At 38.9% G+C, this 18,814-nt stretch overlaps 1 protein-coding gene across 2 annotated transcripts in view; it reads right to left on the reverse strand.

The window, feature by feature from the left end:
• The window catches only part of lamb2 (laminin, beta 2 (laminin S)), a 59,907-nt gene that overhangs the window by 21,827 nt on the left and 19,266 nt on the right, over positions 1 to 18,814 (reverse strand). For both annotated transcript variants that reach the window (XM_071475571.1, XM_071475570.1), the window contains exons 4-17: positions 18,627 to 18,762; positions 14,784 to 14,857; positions 12,968 to 13,156; positions 11,608 to 11,671; positions 7,467 to 7,669; positions 7,209 to 7,329; positions 6,705 to 6,893; positions 4,922 to 5,101; positions 4,083 to 4,195; positions 2,925 to 3,004; positions 1,170 to 1,305; positions 911 to 1,069; positions 308 to 435; positions 82 to 214 (exon numbers count right to left, since the gene is read on the reverse strand). In XM_071475571.1, coding sequence (XP_071331672.1) covers positions 82 to 214; positions 308 to 435; positions 911 to 1,069; positions 1,170 to 1,305; positions 2,925 to 3,004; positions 4,083 to 4,195; positions 4,922 to 5,101; positions 6,705 to 6,893; positions 7,209 to 7,329; positions 7,467 to 7,669; positions 11,608 to 11,671; positions 12,968 to 13,156; positions 14,784 to 14,857; positions 18,627 to 18,762 — 1,905 coding nt within the window. The remainder of the gene's footprint in view (positions 1 to 81; positions 215 to 307; positions 436 to 910; positions 1,070 to 1,169; positions 1,306 to 2,924; positions 3,005 to 4,082; positions 4,196 to 4,921; positions 5,102 to 6,704; positions 6,894 to 7,208; positions 7,330 to 7,466; positions 7,670 to 11,607; positions 11,672 to 12,967; positions 13,157 to 14,783; positions 14,858 to 18,626; positions 18,763 to 18,814) is intronic.

Genomic DNA, 18,814 nt, shown 5'->3' on the forward strand with positions numbered 1-18,814 from the left:
TTTATAAAAAGGAGAGGAGATGTTCTTGTGTGGAATGGAATCTATAATTTATTCATCACCAGGATGGAAAAAGAATCTTACTGAGTCCACAAGGATGATAGCATTGGCTGCTCCGTTGAGGATACTGTTGGCATCCTGATAGCGTGTGAACTCAAAGCGCAGGGTGTAAGTCACACCTCTCTCCAGGCACACAGGCTGAGGAGGGACAACAAACCTGGGAGAAAAAAGAGTAAGCACACAGTTTATATTCAGTGATTATGTACAGTATGATTGAGTGTGTGTGTGTGTGTATGTTTGGGCCACAGACCTGGCTCCAGGTGGCAGGGAGACAGTGAGTCTGTCATCATTTGGGATGGTATTTCCACAGGGGCTGCTGGTAGGGATTGGCCCTGGACGGACCACTGTTATCCGTACCTCCTCCCAGTCCCGTGGCATCTGGACAAAATTAGTATTATATGGTTAATATGCAGCCAAAAGCTACTGATTATGAAATTAGTATGAAAAGGCAAAGAAGACAATTACAAGTAATTTCTGTGATAACCAAATTAAGTAATTGCTGTCAGGACTGATAATAGGAAATCAATCAAAAATGGTTTGAAAATTGGTTAAGGTGCAAAACATACTGTACATGATTCATTGGCAAAACCACCAGCTGTTCAGGTAAAGCTGAACATAGATGGATGAATGGATGGATGGATGGACGGACTGACGGACGGACGGACAGACAGATAGATAGATAGATAGATAGATAGATAGATAGATCACCTAACTCCCAGAAAGAGAGAAAATTATTGTATTTCAGAAGATTTTCAACTATTCCTTTAAGTGCTTTGTTTTGACCTGAGGAGTCTACTACCAGCCTACCATCAAATGTGAGGCATAATAAATGCATGTGCACACAAACACAGACCTGTGCCTCGTAGCGAATAAGCAAGTCATATTCCATGGAGTAGGGGATGTCACTGATGAGGAACTCCAGGGTGCCACCCTCAGGTACCCGGGCGAACCCATTGCCTGTCCAGGAGGCAGGGCGACCAGGCTGGTGTTCCCTGACCTCCAGCATACAGCCCTGAAAATATTCAGATATATGTTTAATTATGTTTCCATACTAAAGCCACAGAATCGCTCCAATACCACTGTGTTCTGATAGAGAATACAGGGTGACTCACCTGTCCCATTTTGGCCAACTCAGCTTCATAAAGGAAGTGATCGAGAGCCATGAAGTAATATCCAGACTCCACCTGTGTACACTGGCGTCCTGTCATATGATTGCGGCAGCGACACTGACCACTCTCCATGGAGCAGCTGCAAAGAAGACAAATTATTTTGTTAATTCACTGCAACAGTTTATATTGTATTGCTTAGCTGCTAATGACAGATGCTTCCCCTTTAATCAGTAATGTAAACAATTACATAGATTGAAGTAACACGTTCCAAAAAATTTGGACAAAAATCATCACTTTCTTATAACAAGACTAAAAGTCTATAGTCATGCTTGCGACTCCATGACAGAAAGTGGTAAGCTAAATGCACACATCAATCTGCTAACATGTTTACAACGACAAAACCAACATACTGATGTTTAGCAAGTATATGCTCACGGAGTTCATCATCTCAGTTTAGCATGTTAGCATGCTAACATTTGATCATTTACTGCAGTCAACACAAAGTGCAGCTGAAGCTGATGGAAATGTCTTTAGTTTTTCAGGTATTTAGTCATAAACCAAAGTATTGGAAAAATTAAGATTTTGACCTGATGAAGGCAATAGATGAAAAGTTAAGGGAAACCAAAGTCATTACAGTTCATCTTAGAATAGAATAGAATAGGATAGAATAGAATAGAATGCCTTTATTGTCACTGCACAGCTGTACAAGGACATTTAGGGCATTAGGACATTTTAGCATATTAAAGACTATACACATACATATGTAGTAAAGTATAAAAACAAGGATGAATATAAAAGCAATATAAATGTTGAATGTGCACCTACAGGGATCAATAAAGTATTTTTTATCTTTTATCTTTTATCTATCTTTGAATACACACAGACATACAGTTTATGAAATAAAGTATATGAATATGTTAAGTCGAAAAAGTATATAAATATGTGAATATGTATATGAATATGAATCTAATTTTATGGAAATACATACAATTAGGGCTGAATGATATGCAAAAACATATTGTGATTTTTGCATTTCATTTTCACAAAAAAAAATATAGAAATGATAGTGACGATGGGATTTTCGTTCCGTCATGTACCAAAAGCATGTTCCTTTACATCTAGAGAATATGATTTATAGATCTGGTCCTGGAAGTAAAAGATCCAGTCATTTTTTCCATAGACAACTACAGCTTTACAGCTCGGATCCACATGACACTTTCCTGGTTAAGTCATTAGTACAAGAGATTAAGAATTGGTTTATATATATCATATAAAAATATCTGGTTCTTTAACAAAAAGAAAGATGACGGTGATTGAGAGACCTGAAAACACAACTTGCAGTTTAAATCAGTTCATTTTCAAACTATAGTGGTGCTACAGGAAATGACATGGGATCAGCAACAGATCCAATAGTTGTTCAAATATTTCAGTGTGGATTACAACGGCTGACTGACTGACAGACCAACAGATCTACATTGCTGTTTCTGTTATCACGAGGTGACTGAATTAATGCATGGTGTTTGAATATAGGGCACAGACGATTTGCATTTATGAAGAGGTATAACAAATTACTGCTCCTAGAATAAAGTTGGAGCCCAATAAATCTGAGTGTCCAAAGCTGCCGCTGCTACTCTGGTGAGGGATTTCAGTTTCTGAATGTTGTGTCTTAAGGACATAAAACTATGTGTAATCTAACTTGATATATGACTGATAAAGACTTGATGTATGACTCAGGGCTTAAGCTACAGCACCACTCACTGATTGTCCAGTGCTCCTCCGATGTCACACTCGCAGCCTCTGCAGCCATTCAGGTCATGGCTCAGTGCCCAGTGCTCTGGCTGGAAACACAGAAGGACAGACAGAGGATGGGGTGATTGACAGACAGACACAGAGGAGGACAGACCAACAACCCAACAGACAGACAGTCCAACATCTAGCTCCAGATAGACATGATGCATCACCCTCCATGCTATTATAGACTGAGGGGAACTTCCACAGCAGTTTGACTGTCATGACTGTGTGTGAGTCATACATACCATATCCAGCTCTTCGCTTCAGGCTACATCATTACTGCCCCAATTCCCTTCAGTTTACTTTGTGAAACTGTCTAAAAAAAGCTTACTTGACAATCGTGTTACTGGATTTTAATGTAGTCAGCATTTCACTCTTTATCTTGACTGTGTTTTGGCTGTGTTTTGACCCAATTTTGTAGTTTCTCTGTTAATGTTATATTGGATTCAAGTCACTGTTATACTGTATTTGCATCAATCCAGTTCAAATCTGTGGACAGAACCTTACCATCCATCCATCTACAGTGACACTGGTCTATCTCATTAGTCTGTCAGACTTTCTCTTCACAAAATATTATTTCCACTGTTGACATATTGTTTCTAAATTTTCACATGGACGTCAGGATCCACTTTCGGACCAGGTCCAGGCCCTGACCATTTTAGGCCTGCTGTAACTCACACCAACCGGACAAGCCTCAAATCCCTGGGTTAAATTTAGACACAGAGCCCAGGAAGGAGCTCACATTCCTGCCTACACTATTCTTGGCTGAGTAGGTTTGGGACAAGGGGTTGAATTATAGCAGGAAGCTTCACCACCTCACATGCTGGGCAGAGAGGGTGAGAGATAAACAGGAGAAAGAAACAGAGCATGAAAGGTAAAGTAGCCCAGGATGTTTAAGTGGCACAGGTGGTCAAAAAAGAGACGAACACAGCAAAACATGCCCATGGGTTAGAAGATCAGCAAAAAAAGGTTAGCAAGGGAAAAGTGGTGGGTGTTTTGTTCACCGTCACATTACCATGAAGAGATGATTATTGACAGGGGCAGATTGAAAATTAGATGATAGAAAATGTGAGATTTTCCATTTAAGTCAGAAAACAAAAGTCAAGTCTTTTTGCTATGTCTTACCAGACACTGGTCACAGCTGCGTCCAGTGACAAGACGCTTGCAGAAGCAGTCTCCACTGACTGGGTCACACTGGGAGCTACCTGACACAGTTCCTTTGTGGTCGCACCAGCAAGCTGGAGGGTGGGAGGGCAAAACTAATGAGATTTCTCATCTATCTATCTATCATCTTTCAAAAACAAATGTAAAATTAAACAAAAGTTAAAAGCAAGGGCCCGATTTCCACTTAGGATGTGGGCATGTCCCCCTCACACTTCTTTTATATTTCTGGTTTGGATAATTTACTAAAATCCCTCTTAAGTGTCCTCTTTCTGTTCAGTATTACCATACACTCACAGTGATTAAACTTTATGAGTGGTAGCAAGTCATTTGGGGACTTTTTCTTGCCCTGTCTTTCACCTCTAAGGCAACACAATCTGAACTGTCCCTGGGTAGAAGCTGTTGGGGCCATGTGTAGACTGACCTCCCACCATGCCGAGGGAAGGATCGGTGTGGCTATCACACTTCCCCCCATTCTGATAATCATCTGGGTCACAGTCACAAGCTATGGGACTTGCAGACACTTGTCAGGGCTGGATACATTTATTTATTATTTAGTTATTGTTCTTATATCTAGATAATTCACCTGGAAGGCTGGTAGAACTAAACACCCGCCCAGAGTAATATGAATTTATATAAATGTAATATACAAATATAAAGCTATTTTTAGGATTACTGAAGAACCTCTGACATGAAACATACAGCCCTGCTAGTAGGCGACAGAACACTCATCTCAATGTGGACAAATTGGGTCTTCATAATATTTCTATGTATGTGTGAGCTCTAATACTGAATGTACTCACGTTGGCAGCCCTGAGGGTTTTCAGCACTCAGACCAAAGAAGCCGGTTTTACACTTGTCGCAACGTGGCCCCTCAACGTTGGCCTTGCAACGACACTGACCTCCCACCATGCCGAGGGAAGATTCGGTGTGGCTATCGCACATCCCCCCATTCTGAGAACCATCTGGGTCACAGTCACAAGCTATGGGACAGACAGGCAGGGGGCAAGTTTTAATGTATCAGTTAGAGGCATTTGTTTTGAATAATGTGTTGGAATATTATTTTATATTGTCTGTTAATGTGGTGTGTGACTGGACGTCAGGAGGATTATCCACTGCCTTAATAATGCTAATTATTAAGACTGTGGATGCATACATCCCTGGGAATGTACTCTACATTTTCAAACATGCCCCCAGTGGCATCACCATGTGGCCAGTTTGTTAAACACTTTATATTTTGATGATTCATTTGTGAGCTATGAGGCCTAGAAGAAAACTCTTTGTTTTGATTCCTGGATCAGTATGGATCTGTATAGGCCACATTTACATTTTTTCAGGATATATTGTAAAGAACATTTTTCACATCTTTTTTTTCCTGATTTTAAATCAGCCTGATTTCTTTAAATTAAATCTTTTTATATACCATACAGTTTTTCTAGTAGGTGAGGCCTCAGGAATGAACACTGCTGTCACTCTTACAATTCAACATACAACTGCAGCAAAATTTGGATAATGTACTTTTCAGCCTCTAATAATCTTGTTAAATCCGAGTGCATTTCAACTATAAGTGGTGCAACAGTACAAATATCATTTTAAGGAAGTTGTTTACATTTTGGGCAGCTGGCTGTTACATCATATTTAAAGGAGCTACTTGTAGGTTTTGTTATGGCTACATGTCAAACATAAGAATTAACAGCTGTTTACAAGAGCTCCAACTATCATTGTTTTTATAATACAAGAGGTTATAATAAGACCTCTCAGCAGTGCTACACCTTAAGGCAGACTGAACGCTAGAGTGACTCAGTATCGATAAGTTAAGAGACAGTTCAGTCAGACCGGGGCTAGCTAGTTAGCATGCTAACGTCAGCAGAAGAAGTGATAGAAATAAAGGGTTGCTTCCACCTCTGGAGACAGCTGTTGGTGAGTAAAGGAAAGAAGTTTGATGCTGAGCTCGCAATGTTTCTGCTAGACTTGTAAGTAAACAGCAGTTAATGCTAACAATGACTATGTAGCAATAAGAAAATTACAAAATATCTCTTTTTGCAGACAGAGTGGTATCAAGCTTTTTCATCTAACTCCCTGCCAGAAAGCAAATAAGGGTATTTTCCAAAATTTCAAACTTTTGACTAAAATATCAAGGTCATTACACCAATTGTCTTCACAATCAATCCTCATACTATACTCTAATAGTTTCATGATTTCTATATTCTACAAAGCTCACTACGGCTGACTGTAATTAGCTTTCAGTAGCATTCCTTTGATAAGGTTAGAAATGCAGTCAATCTTGGCACACTTTTTTTTGACCTATATTTGTTTACATTTGGCAAATAGGTACCATTAAAAACGTGCCGAACTGGCTATTGGCAGTTCCTCTTTGCAATGTAGCCATTGATTGTACAGATAAGTATCACTGGATTGCTTTGATATTCAAGTAAATTTAAATTATAAAAAGCATGATGATTCTCAGAAAGTTTCTGGATTCATAAGGAGCACTAACCAGCAATAACAAGGGCTGGTAGCAGTCACATACATTGTCTTCCATTAGTAATAGTAAGATACTTTCTAGGAATGCAAACACACACTCACCTACGCAGACTCGTGGGTCCCTTATATCTTTGATGGGGTCTTTGAAGTAAAAAGGTTTGCACATCTCACAGTTGCGTCCCATGGTGTTGTGCTGACAGTCATCGCACACTCCTCCGCTGATGTTACCCGTGGCCAAATACACCGCCATGTCAAAGTGGCACTGGGTCGAGTGGTCATTGCAGTTACACTCTACAAAACAGATTAATGTTTCAAACAAATTAGACTTTGCTGATGTTGTGTGATTGTGTTTTTTTCTCACTTTATCCAAGTGTAAACTGTCAACAGGCAAATATGCCGGCAGCTCAGGTTGTATTTTTAGAGCTGTAAATACCCAAAAGTGTCAGCATGTAGTAAATGTAGTTACATTAGCCTGCTGACAAATAATTAAGAAGTACCAGTATATGTGACCTCTTTTTATAGTAATATTGGCTTATCTCTAGAGGTAAAGTTCTGATGTTTTTGTATTACACTTAATGTCCCCTGTGCCTCCTCTTCTGTACTCACTCTTGCAGGCATTGGTGTTGCGTCCCTCAGCTGGTCTCCAGGGCAGGTCATTGTGAAAGTCATCACATTGCTCACAGTTCAAACCCTTGGTATTATGGTTACACACACACCTGCCGTGAACCTCAAAAAGAAATGAGAGGGAAGGAGAGTTATGGCAATCTGTATGTGAGTTGAAAGCTTTAAAATTATCAGAGTAAATTACAGAGGGAATATTGTACTAATTAAAGGTCTATACTGTGAGTGATTCTCATCACTCACCATTCCTTCTATATCATCCCTGATGCCATCGATGGGGGCGCACTCAGAGGCGTGGCCATAGCAAAAGCAGTTTCCGCGTATGACAAGCTCATATATGGCGTAGTAATACTTCTCCTTTATTTCTGCTCTCGGGTCCAGTAGGTTGTCGCCCAGTGTGTGAAGTTTGGTGAAATTCACTCTCAAGTTGGTGATCTTCAGCTGGTCTGATGCGAAGAAGACGTGGAGAGGATGAGTGTGTAAGGAAGAGGATAAGGGTACTCAGAAACAGTTTTTCTTCACGGGGACACTGGAGTTTAATTTAAGTCCACTGGTAGACAAAGGCTGGTACTCTTTGTGTGTGTGTGGGATACAGTCATTTGTAAAAATAAAAAAAATAAACTTCATGTCAAACCACATGTCAACACACACACAAAACTGCACAGCAGCACCTTTGCCCCAGGAAGATGAAGTCAGGGACAATGGAGTATTACAAAGCTGTGTGGCAAAACATTATGTAGCAATAACAGCTAATGATCATGGATGGTCTGAGGATTAGTTAGTCCTCAGAGTTACGATCCTTAAGGTTACATGGAACTTAAACTGGGTTGGGAAACCAGAAAGATGAGAAGGCATAATTTTAAAGAGGTAGTTTAAATCCTTAAGATGTGTTAGCAATTTTACCGTTGAATGAAGTGAACCTAAAAATGCAAAGCAATAGCAGATTATCACATATCAACAGCATCTATTAAACATATATTATATATTAAAATCTTTGGAAAAAAAACAGGTCTTGCCATGCTTTACTAGACCAGTCATCATGTATAAACAAGATTAAGACAAGGATTAAAAGCATCAGCAGTCAGAGTTACACAAATGAAGTCATACTCTTTTTACTACCAACTTTATGTTACTATCTCACCCCAATGACTTTGCTCTGTCAATGGAAACAAAAGAGGGATTTCTTTCTGAAAAGACTTTGGAAGATCTGATACTGAAACTTTGGAAGATCCCACTTCATTTGACTAATTCAGGCTGATGATGCCTCATTCTGTATAAATTTAACATGAAATTTGGAATGTATTTTTGCAGAGAATGAAGAATTGAGAACAAGAAGTTTGCCTTACATCTCTTACACTTAAACTTCACAACCAGTATGCACAGGAGAAATAAATGTGGCGACCAATAACTCCTCTGATGTATGAATATGTACATGTGTATACACACACACACACACACACACACACACACATACATACATATATATATATATATATATATATATAAAACCCTAACTTACACACTGTAAGTTGAAGCATCTATATATGCTTCAACTTACAGTGTTGGGAATGTCATTATTGTTAGTTAACTAGAAATATTTTATGTTCATATATGTGTTTATTAAGGAGCAGAATATGTATTCAGATTTTAAGATAACTCTGTAAATGGTCAGTTCTTTGACATAGGTGCCTCTGACTGAACCTCATACATCCAACTTAATCTCCTTTTCGAACTGGCAGTAAGGGAATTATCATCCAAATTACATTTGTAACTTTCAAGTAAAAAATGGAAAATCTGAAAATGATGGACAGTAATGGAATGTGGTGTTGAAATGGTTCATCCCACACAAAGATAACATGGATGGAACATTTACTGCTGTTACAGTCCAGCTGTCCACCAGTAGCAATCAACACACACACACTTACAAACCAATGCATATGTAGACCTACCTAACACACATGCATGGCAACACACTGAACACACATTTTCCCTCTAAAGTATTCCGATTCTGATTCTTTGTGACACAAATTTACTAGAACTGTTCTGCTTCCCAAGAGCCTACTCACCCAAGCCAACAGCAGGAAATGCCTGTGACTTTCAGAAACACTACCAGCAGGCACAGCACAACCTCAGATTATTACCAATATTACTGACTTCAAGAACACTGTTTCTGATATAGTGGAAAACAAGTCAACTCTTTTGATTAGTAAAGGAGGCAGAAAATAGCATGGTAATTATACCATACATTCGTAACACCAGCATTATCAACATAAATATATATATATATAATCAGACCAACATTGCAATCCCTTAAGCTAGCACTTAATAGCTAGCGTGGCTAAAAATGCATTTAAAAATTGATTTTCATTACATTGTCACCTAATTTTGACCATTTTTACTCTGTTATTAAAAGAATTAAAAAAAAAAAAGGTTTACTCAATATTTAAGTTGCAAATATTGTACAGTTACGATAAAAACTTGTTAGAGATAAGTCAACAGTACTGGTGGCAAAGACAAAAACTGTGTGACTTAATACCATCTTGTATTCCTTTTACAAATTAATTAAACTAATCCCTCAATAGCAATAACCATGAAAATTTCTCCACAAAGACAAATTTTACTGAAATGAGTTTTTTCTCCATTAATGTTTTCTAATTCAAGGTCTCCCTTATAACACGATTTGAAAGTATTGTTAATGTAGCTCTGCTGCAGGTTATAACTGATCTGTAGTTAGTTGTGTTAAATTTGAAATGCTACCAAGTTAAGGAAATGCAGGAAGTAAGATATAAATCAGTTTGTTGTAACACAGAGAGGCAGTAAGACAGAAAATGTTCTTTAGGGCTTTTTGTTCTCCACTGGGCCCCCCTGACAAGCTTCCTCTGAGGCTGTGTATTAACTCCAAAAGATGGTTTTGGTTAGAGCCAGGGTTGAAATTGGGGGTTATGGCCTGCCAATCAAGAAGGCAGAATATGTACTGAGAAAACGTTGCTTTTTGCCTTTTTTTTTGCCTGGAAGGCTAACCTCACACATAAAAAGATGCACAAGTGCAATGACATTGGATGGTGATTTAGTCTTGACAACAGCAGACAGTAAATATGGATTGTCAAGCTGTAAGGGGTCAGAGGTTGACAATGTGGGCCAGCTACAACAAGATATTTAATAAGAGAACAAGCCAACCTCTGCTGCTGCATTGGAAACCAACTCAGGTTTCTGGGAAGAGCTCTCATGTCCTGCCAGTCTAAACAAGAGGGCCAGGACACTGAGGCTGTGTGGGAGAGAAACAGCTGTTTTTCACATCTCTTGATGCCTCCACACAGCAGGGCCATGTTTCACACCCCAGAGATACAGGCTGTTGCAGTCTGTAATGTGTCACAGCTGGATAACAAGAGCTAACTGTGCCTGTTGGAGTTTGATTTAAGGTGACAAATGTGAATATAAGGATAGTATTTTCTGTGGAGTAAGTTTTAAATGCAGTTTCAATGTATTTTGTGATGTCTTTTTAATAAAAATCTTGTTTTAACAACAGGAACTGATCTTCAACATGTTGTAGCACTCTTAAACTTTTATAATCCCTTAAATTAATAAAAATTTCTAGTTGCACTGTTACACCGACACACCAACATGGACAAAAGTTTTCTATTTGCTGATATTTGCCGAAACTGAGGACGTAGTTGAAAACTGCTGTGGCTGTAAACCACTACTTTCAATGAAAAGTCACTAAAGTCTGCTGGAAAAGTCATGAAATATTCATTGCATATTCATGAAGTCACTGTGTCTTTTTTTACATGTTTTTCTTTTTCTGTTGTCAGTGGAACAAGTTCTGCTAAAATTCTGATTTTATAACCACGATGTTGTCTGACAATATAACCAAACACTTAAGTTAAAGACAACGTCTGCGCTGTGATTTTTGATTTACTTCATATTTATTTGTAAAATGACCACACAGAGAGGAAGTTAGATGCTCGTTCACATTTGTCAGTTGATGCGTGGTCATTTCAATGTGATGCATAGAGAGCTGTGTCTGTGCAGGGAAAGCCCAACCTTTCACTTGCAGGGTGATACTGGCTGGTCTACAGGAAGTAGCTAAGGTTTGTCCAAAAAGTCACTAGATTTATTGCTGGGTACTTTTTTGAAAAAAAAAGTTGCTAAGTAGTCTGAAGAGTTGGTAAATGTAGTGACAAAGATGTTAAGTTGGCAACACTGCCTGTTAACATCTTGTGATTACGTAATAGAAACTCATACTAATTAATTTTTAAAGAGCAGTGGTCGATGAGAAACTTCAACACTCGGCTGGCTAATGAAGGGTGTAAACTTCATCACTCATTCAGTCACATTCACGTTTCTAAGGCTGGCCATGCTGTAGCCATAAATATGTGTGACCTACTCTGGATGTTCGGGCTGTATGGATCCTCAATCCTGATGGCTGGATCCAACACTCTGTAGATGACCTAGGCAGGGGAATACATATTATGCACACACATTGCATGTTTAAACTGAAGCTTGTAATGTTACATAAAACAAATTAGCAGCTTAGGCAGCGTGAGTCTAAAACAACAATCCACATATTGTGATGTGCAAACGTGAGCCGCATTCAGTGTGTGAGAGAAGATGTTGGTTGTGCTTTTTCCTTTGCAGGGACGACTGAAAAGCTTGGGGTCTTTAATTTGCTGTTGGTATGTTGCAGCATTGACAGGTTTTTCTTGTCTTTTCACTGCTTTCAAATGCAAGATCTATTTAACAATGGTCATTAGGGTTAAGAATTGAACAGGAAACTGGCTTGTGATTTGCTACTTAAGTCAAGGCTTTAAAGGAGTAGTTTGACATTCTGAGAAATTTGCAAGTTCAAATCAAGGATCACTAGGCTACGTATGAAGCTAGACCCAGTAGTGTTTAGCTTAGTTTAGCATGAAGACTGGAAACAGCTAGCCTGGTTCTGATAATAACATCTGCCGACCTCACCTTTACATTTTTACTAATTACCACATTATATCTCTTTTCTTTGTACACAAACGTAGGCCCTGTTCAAACCTGGTATTAACATCAATCTCAGGTGATCCAATCACAAATGGACAGCTATAAATGCACCCAAGATGCATTGAGGATGCATGAGATCCAATCACACACACACACGCACACACACGCACACACACACACACACACACACACACACACACTGACAACATCCTGGATGTCATATAAAACAAAACGGCATATCTGTTAAATTGCATATAAAGTGGGGAAGTGATATCCGATCACAAGCGGTCACTCGAGACACATTTTAAAGGCAGGTGTGAACTGACGTTCTTGGAGCTGACCACTTGTCATTGGATCACTGAAGACGCATCTTAATGCCAGGTCTGAAGAGGGCCATACTGTGAAAGCAAAAAATACGCAGATTTTCAAAAACTTTCAACAGGGCCAGACTAGCTGTTCCCCCCTGTTTACAGTCTTCATGCCAAGGTAATTGACTTGAGAGTGATACCTATCCTCAAAGCAAATATAGAAAAATTCCTCAAAGTAACACTATAAATGTGCAGTATATGTATGGTAAGCAATATTACATGTAAAACCTTAAATCCAAAAGTTTTGGAACGAGGCAACAAAACACCTTACTTCCATTAAAAAAAAAAACATTGTGTGTCAAATTTTTTTATCTATTCACTAAAATGAACATGTTTTAGTTTTTATGTTGCGCAACTAGTTCAACCTTTCATCCTGGGTTACTCCTTTAATGAATCACTCACCTCTCCCTCTGTCGATGGCTCAATGTCAGAATAACGTGACTCACAGATAACATCGTTAATGTTACGCAAAGGACCCTGGGAGACTCCGGGAAAGGCGGCAGCACAGTCGTGAGCAAAGTAACGGTAGACCTGCCAGGTACGACCAAAATCTGCCGACCGTTCAATCACCATGGCCGCTGGACGGAAAGTCTGCAGAACAAGAACATCATAGACAAGATTTCTGCAGCATATTTTTTTAGCAGAATAATTACAACATTAAAACTGCAAGCAGCATTGAACGGGCCCTCGCACCCTTGTGCACTACAGGGGGGCTCACAGCAAGCCGAACAAAGCAGCCACGTGACCATTGCAGCAACCGTTGAACACCGCGCCCATGGGTTAGGATTTACCGCATGGACCTAGTGGTGGTGGACAAGATGCATCACCTGTTCCATCCACTTTCTGTTGGGAATGTTCCGCACAGCCATGCCCTTAAATGAAAACTCACAATTTTTGCACTAAAGCATCTTCAAGGGGAGAAGGATTTTGTGACCAAGTTTGAAGCATATTGGACAATTCATAACAGACCTACAGCCACCTCCTGTTGGGAATTTTCCACACCGCCACAGCCACACCCTTAAATGAAAACTAATTTTTGCAAAAAAGCATCATCAAGGTCTGAAGTATAATGTTTTTAAGGAGGGTCTGATCAACCTGCTAGGAGGAGTACATCAAAGAATAAAACATAATGTTTCATGTTGCCATTAGGTGGCGCTATGAGTAATACTATTCGAGGAGTTCATTAAAGTGCGACTTCCTGCTTCATGGCAAAACACCAAAATTTGCCATCCCACCAGAGCCACACCATTTAACAAAAACTCACAATTTTCACAGTGAACCATCATCAAGGTATTACGCATCTTCTGACCAAGGTTGGGGCAGATTAGACAAAGTATTACTGAGTTACATTAACCTCCTGTTGCACATTTTGCCATGTCACAAGAGCCAGGCCTTTAAATGAAAACCCACAATTTTCGCAATTAAGCATCATCAAGGTCTGAAGTATTCAGTGGTGATCACGTTTGAGGAGGGTCTAGTCAACCTGCTGGGAGGAGTAAATCAAAGAGTAAAACATGATATTTCGTGTTGCCATTAGGTGGCGCTAAGAGTGTTACTAAATAAGGGCATGTTGATGTGTTCAGGCTGAGACTCTTATCAAACACATAAAGTTTGGGGCAGTTTAGAAAATGTATGCTGGAGTTATAGCAAGTTGATTTTTCATGGCACAACATCAAAATTTGCTGCTCCGCCACAGTGAAGTCCTCCAACGAAAACTCAAAAGCAATTTAACATCGCAAAGGTCTTAAGATGAGATTCACCAAATATGATGATGATCTGATCATCATCATATTTGGTGAATATGATGATGATCTGATCAATTCTCTAGTAAGAGTTTTTTTTTAATTCCAATGGTGCTAAAATTGTAAAGTTAATTCAAAATATCTAATTTCCAGTGGGGTTGCCTACTGATTTTCATATATGTAGGTGAAACACAGGGCAAGTAGTGCATTGTTGAAATTTTCTAGATGGCGCTATTGAGCCATTTCCCCACACCCACGTATAAGACCCATGGAATATGTAAATGTTCACCAGGCTTAACGCATGTAAAAAGTTTCATGAGTTTTTGAGCATGTTGAGGCGATTCATTTGGGAGAAAAATAATTCTTTCTGAGAAATGAATTACAATAAGACAACATAATTGGAGCTGTAAGTAATTTGTTTCAGCTGCTTGTAGATGAAAGTCAAGTTAATAAAACTGCAAAATCTTTTTTTTTACCTTAAAGGTCATAATCAAGTGTGTGAAATGAAACTCTGCTTCCAAATCCAGTTGGATAAAGACATTCGACTTTCCTAGGAGAGAGAAGGACACAGAGAGGACATTTATTTACACGAATGTTGGTTAGTTAAATACTTACACTAATTTTCCATCTATATCATTAATTTCTTTAATGGCTATTAGACTAAGTGAAGTAGCAACTGTATTTTTGGCTTGAGGAATGATATCTTGACAGGAAAACACATTCAGTCTTGGCAGGAGAAATGGAGCGAGCGAGTCAGACAAGCCCACACACTTCCTGAGGTGTAGAGGACTAAATATTCTGAAAGGCCACTTCACTCCAAGGACAACTTTCACTCATGTTCTCTGTGTTTTGTAGTAATTGTACAGTACAAAGCCAATTCCTTCATACTAACACATAACAAGCACACCACATGAAATTTATATCTTACAATTTTACAATCAATAGCAACACTTTTAAACTAGTGATATTTAAAAAAAAACTACAATACGGCTCTTTCATACACATACAAGTAAGTGCTAATGGAAAAACAGATGCCAGGTGCCTACTCAGTTATATATTTTACAAAAACACATGTGCCTACACACATCCATGCATCCTGGGAAATCACCTTTTTAACATTTATAACTTGCAGGCAATTAAAGTGTGAAAGTGTGTGGCACATAGTTATTTCCTGAGGTTTATACTCATGACAAAAAAAGTTCCTCCACGCAATTAAATCTTAGTGACAGGTGTGTAAGATCAAAAACTCCTGACATGAATAGGAAACCAAAAATGTAGAATCTTGCCTGGAGTAAGTCTGCGGACTGAGACATCTTGTTAATGTGGTGAGTTCAAATGATTCCTTGATTTTCTACTGAGGCCTATGGTAAAAGCAAAACCCTAGAGATGGAGAGCATTAGGAAGCAAAGCAGTGAGTGGATGCTATTTTATCCTAGCTATATAGTCTTTATTATTATTATTTAAATTATGTCCTATATGAAATTTGTTGCTCTGAATAAAGAACCCACGGATTACCACCTTTCTCTACTCTATGGATTCCTTTTAGTCTCTTAGCTCATTGTTGAGGACTGTACGTTCAGACCAAAAGCAGTGAGAGCAAAAAATTGCTCTGACTACACTGACAAGGACGCTGTTAAAGTTCATGGGCGCTCTGACATAGATGGTGTAGACGATATAGACAGCTAACAAGTTTATTTGGAATGCATTGTTTTGTAAACAATCTAAGTACCTGTAAGCAAACAGGGACATGGCATAAAGGACGGGGAAACCCACCAGTGCAATTATCAATTTCTCTGCTATTGAGCTATTCCTTTGAAACAAATGTTTTGATGGGAACAAAAGTCAACAAAGTTGTGTTCTCTAGTGTTCTCTAGAACTGAGCACTTCTACATTCCGACTGGTTTGCCTAGACTTCAACTTCTTCCTATAAAAAAATGTAATATATGATATATATGTTACTATTTCAAGAGTGATGTTGCAATATATGTTAACTATAAGGGAACATATTAATACATATATACATCCTCTGGATATATGAAGATATGACATACCCATAGTAAAATTTGTACATGTACATGTATTAAAAATATCAATATGATGAATTTTTATATGGTATGACATTTTGACCATATATGTTAATCATATGTATTTAATGTATCTTAACAAGTTTATCAAAACAACATACAAATGACATGCATACAAAAATTCTATATGCTTTTATGTGTTTTTCTTAATCATTTCTTAATTTTTAACATGTCTGTCTTCTCTCTCTGGGAAAGTGGACTTAGAGGTCTTTTTGGGACCCTAATGTGTATAAAGTAATGTATATAAGGTGCATTTGGAAGCCACAACAAACTCATAGCTAAGGGAGTGTAGCTTAGGTTAAACGGTTAGCATTGAGTCCAAGTATAGAGATTTTTGTAGCTAGTTCAATCAACTAACCAATTGGTCAATCCCCCCAACTACAACAACAAATACACGTAAACATACACAAAAACAACCAGCCACAAATCAAGAGTTGATGAGGCACAGGAAGGAAAGAGAAGGAAGGGTGTGAACCAGTTAGGGAAGGGGAAAGCAGAGGGAGAGCAGACAGAGAGTCAGAGGACAATTCAAAGAGTAAATTTTGAGCCTTTCTAGTAGAGCAGTTTTTGGGGAATTGTGAGGAAAATGACAGACACACACTCAATACACACAGGACACACCTGTTCCACTATTTAGCTGACATTCACAGAGGCTTGTAATGCCTGCATGTTTGCATGCAGTCACAGGAAATGGCCATTCCATTTAGTGAGTGCACACAATCAAACCACTGCCATCCATATCACATGGGCCCACTGTGCACACTGCCACTTTCACCAGAGAAATACCACAAAGATGCCATGGAAAAGCATGAGCAACAAGGAGTAAAAATAGTCTGTACACTTCCTGCCCCCTGTCTTCTTCTTCTGTTTCTCCCTGTTCTATTTTGGGTCCGTTCATGATGCACAGTGCTATCATCGACAGCACTCCATAACAGCATCACGGCTCACAAACAGCTGAAATGAGCCTTGTGTTCATCTGGCTACTCCACACAGAGCTTCACAGTCACTCCCTCATTGTGATGGAGATTTATGTGGCACCTGAAAATACATCAGTTTAACTTTGACCTCTGTCCTCACTACTGCCCCTCAGTCCATCTTGATTATTCCATCCACTTTAACTTTTATCTTTCCATCAAAGCTTGAACTTCACTCCTCCCCTGCCATACCCATTTCCTCTCTCTGTTGAAATGCCAGAGCAGAGTCTACTCTGTTATTAAGCCCATCTGTAGCTGGTCTGAGGATGTCAGCCAGTGTGTGTGTGTGTGTGTGTGTGTGTGTGTGTGTGTGTGTGTGTGTGTGTGTGTGTGTGTGTGTGTTTGTGTGTGTGTGTGAAAACCTTCGGGATAGTGTTCTTTTTCCCTTTGCACAACTAAAATATTTCTTCTTCAAGATCCACTACCTAGTCTTTTTATGTCCTTTCATTCTCTCCCCTCTACCCTGCCTCTAATAGCTTTAACTACACATACAAGTAGAGGCCATGTTAATTTTGTTTTACTACCAACTTTGGTGAGGCCAAATTAAAACATCAGTATGAGCAGAGCTTACTTGTTAATGCTTTTTGGAGCACTTTCAGTAGCTTTAATTAGAGGATCAGTGCAAATTGGTAGCCATGAAAATGAAAGCTGGGATTACATTATTTATAACACACTTAACAAAAATTAGAAACAAGGATTCCTTAGGGTGAATAAAGAGTACTACGGTGAAATTACAGTATATAAAACTTTGTAATGTTTCTCTCATTCTCTGTGTTGTTAATGTTGTCCATAGCTGACTTGCCAAGCACACCTATCTCTCAGTCAAGTTGCAGAGAGCAGTTAAAAGAAGTTGGCTACATCAGTATGGACATTTTCAGAAATCTCATCAGTTGGTTCTTAAGGAATAAAACAAAGCATTATTATTCAATTTACAATTACAGAATAGATTTCAATTATATCTCTTTTACCAAAGAAATGTACTCTAAATTTAAGAGTCTATACCCATGCTAGCAGCTCTGTACTTAAGCACAGCAGTGCTTTAAGCTAAATGCCAACATCAGCATGCTAACATGCTAAAAACAACAATGCTAACATGCTTTAGTATGTTGCCACGCTAAACTAGCATCAAACACAAAGTACTGGGCTGTTTGAGTTTGGCAATAAACTATAGTATTGAACAGATTAAACATTCTGACCTGATGATAGTAGTAGATGAAAAAATTAGAGATCCCCAAAGAGATCCCCAAAGTGATCTTCTCACCATTCTCAGACTGCCACCAAGACTTCTTGCGGTGAGGTTTGAAGGTAGTGATAACATTCTCTATCCGGTGATTGATGGTGTTGTAGACAGGGTCATACGGCCGTCTGGAGTCACAGTCAAAACACTTCTTCTCATCCTTCAGCAGGACAGGAAAAGGTCAGTGTAACAAGGTTACAAAGGAGAGTTGA

This window comes from Trachinotus anak, unplaced genomic scaffold (assembly GCF_046630095.1).
Source record: "Trachinotus anak isolate AG129_WGS33_773 ecotype Australia unplaced genomic scaffold, CSIRO_AGI_Tana_v1 ptg000004l, whole genome shotgun sequence".
In the NCBI taxonomy this organism is placed as follows: Eukaryota; Metazoa; Chordata; class Actinopteri; order Carangiformes; family Carangidae; genus Trachinotus; species Trachinotus anak.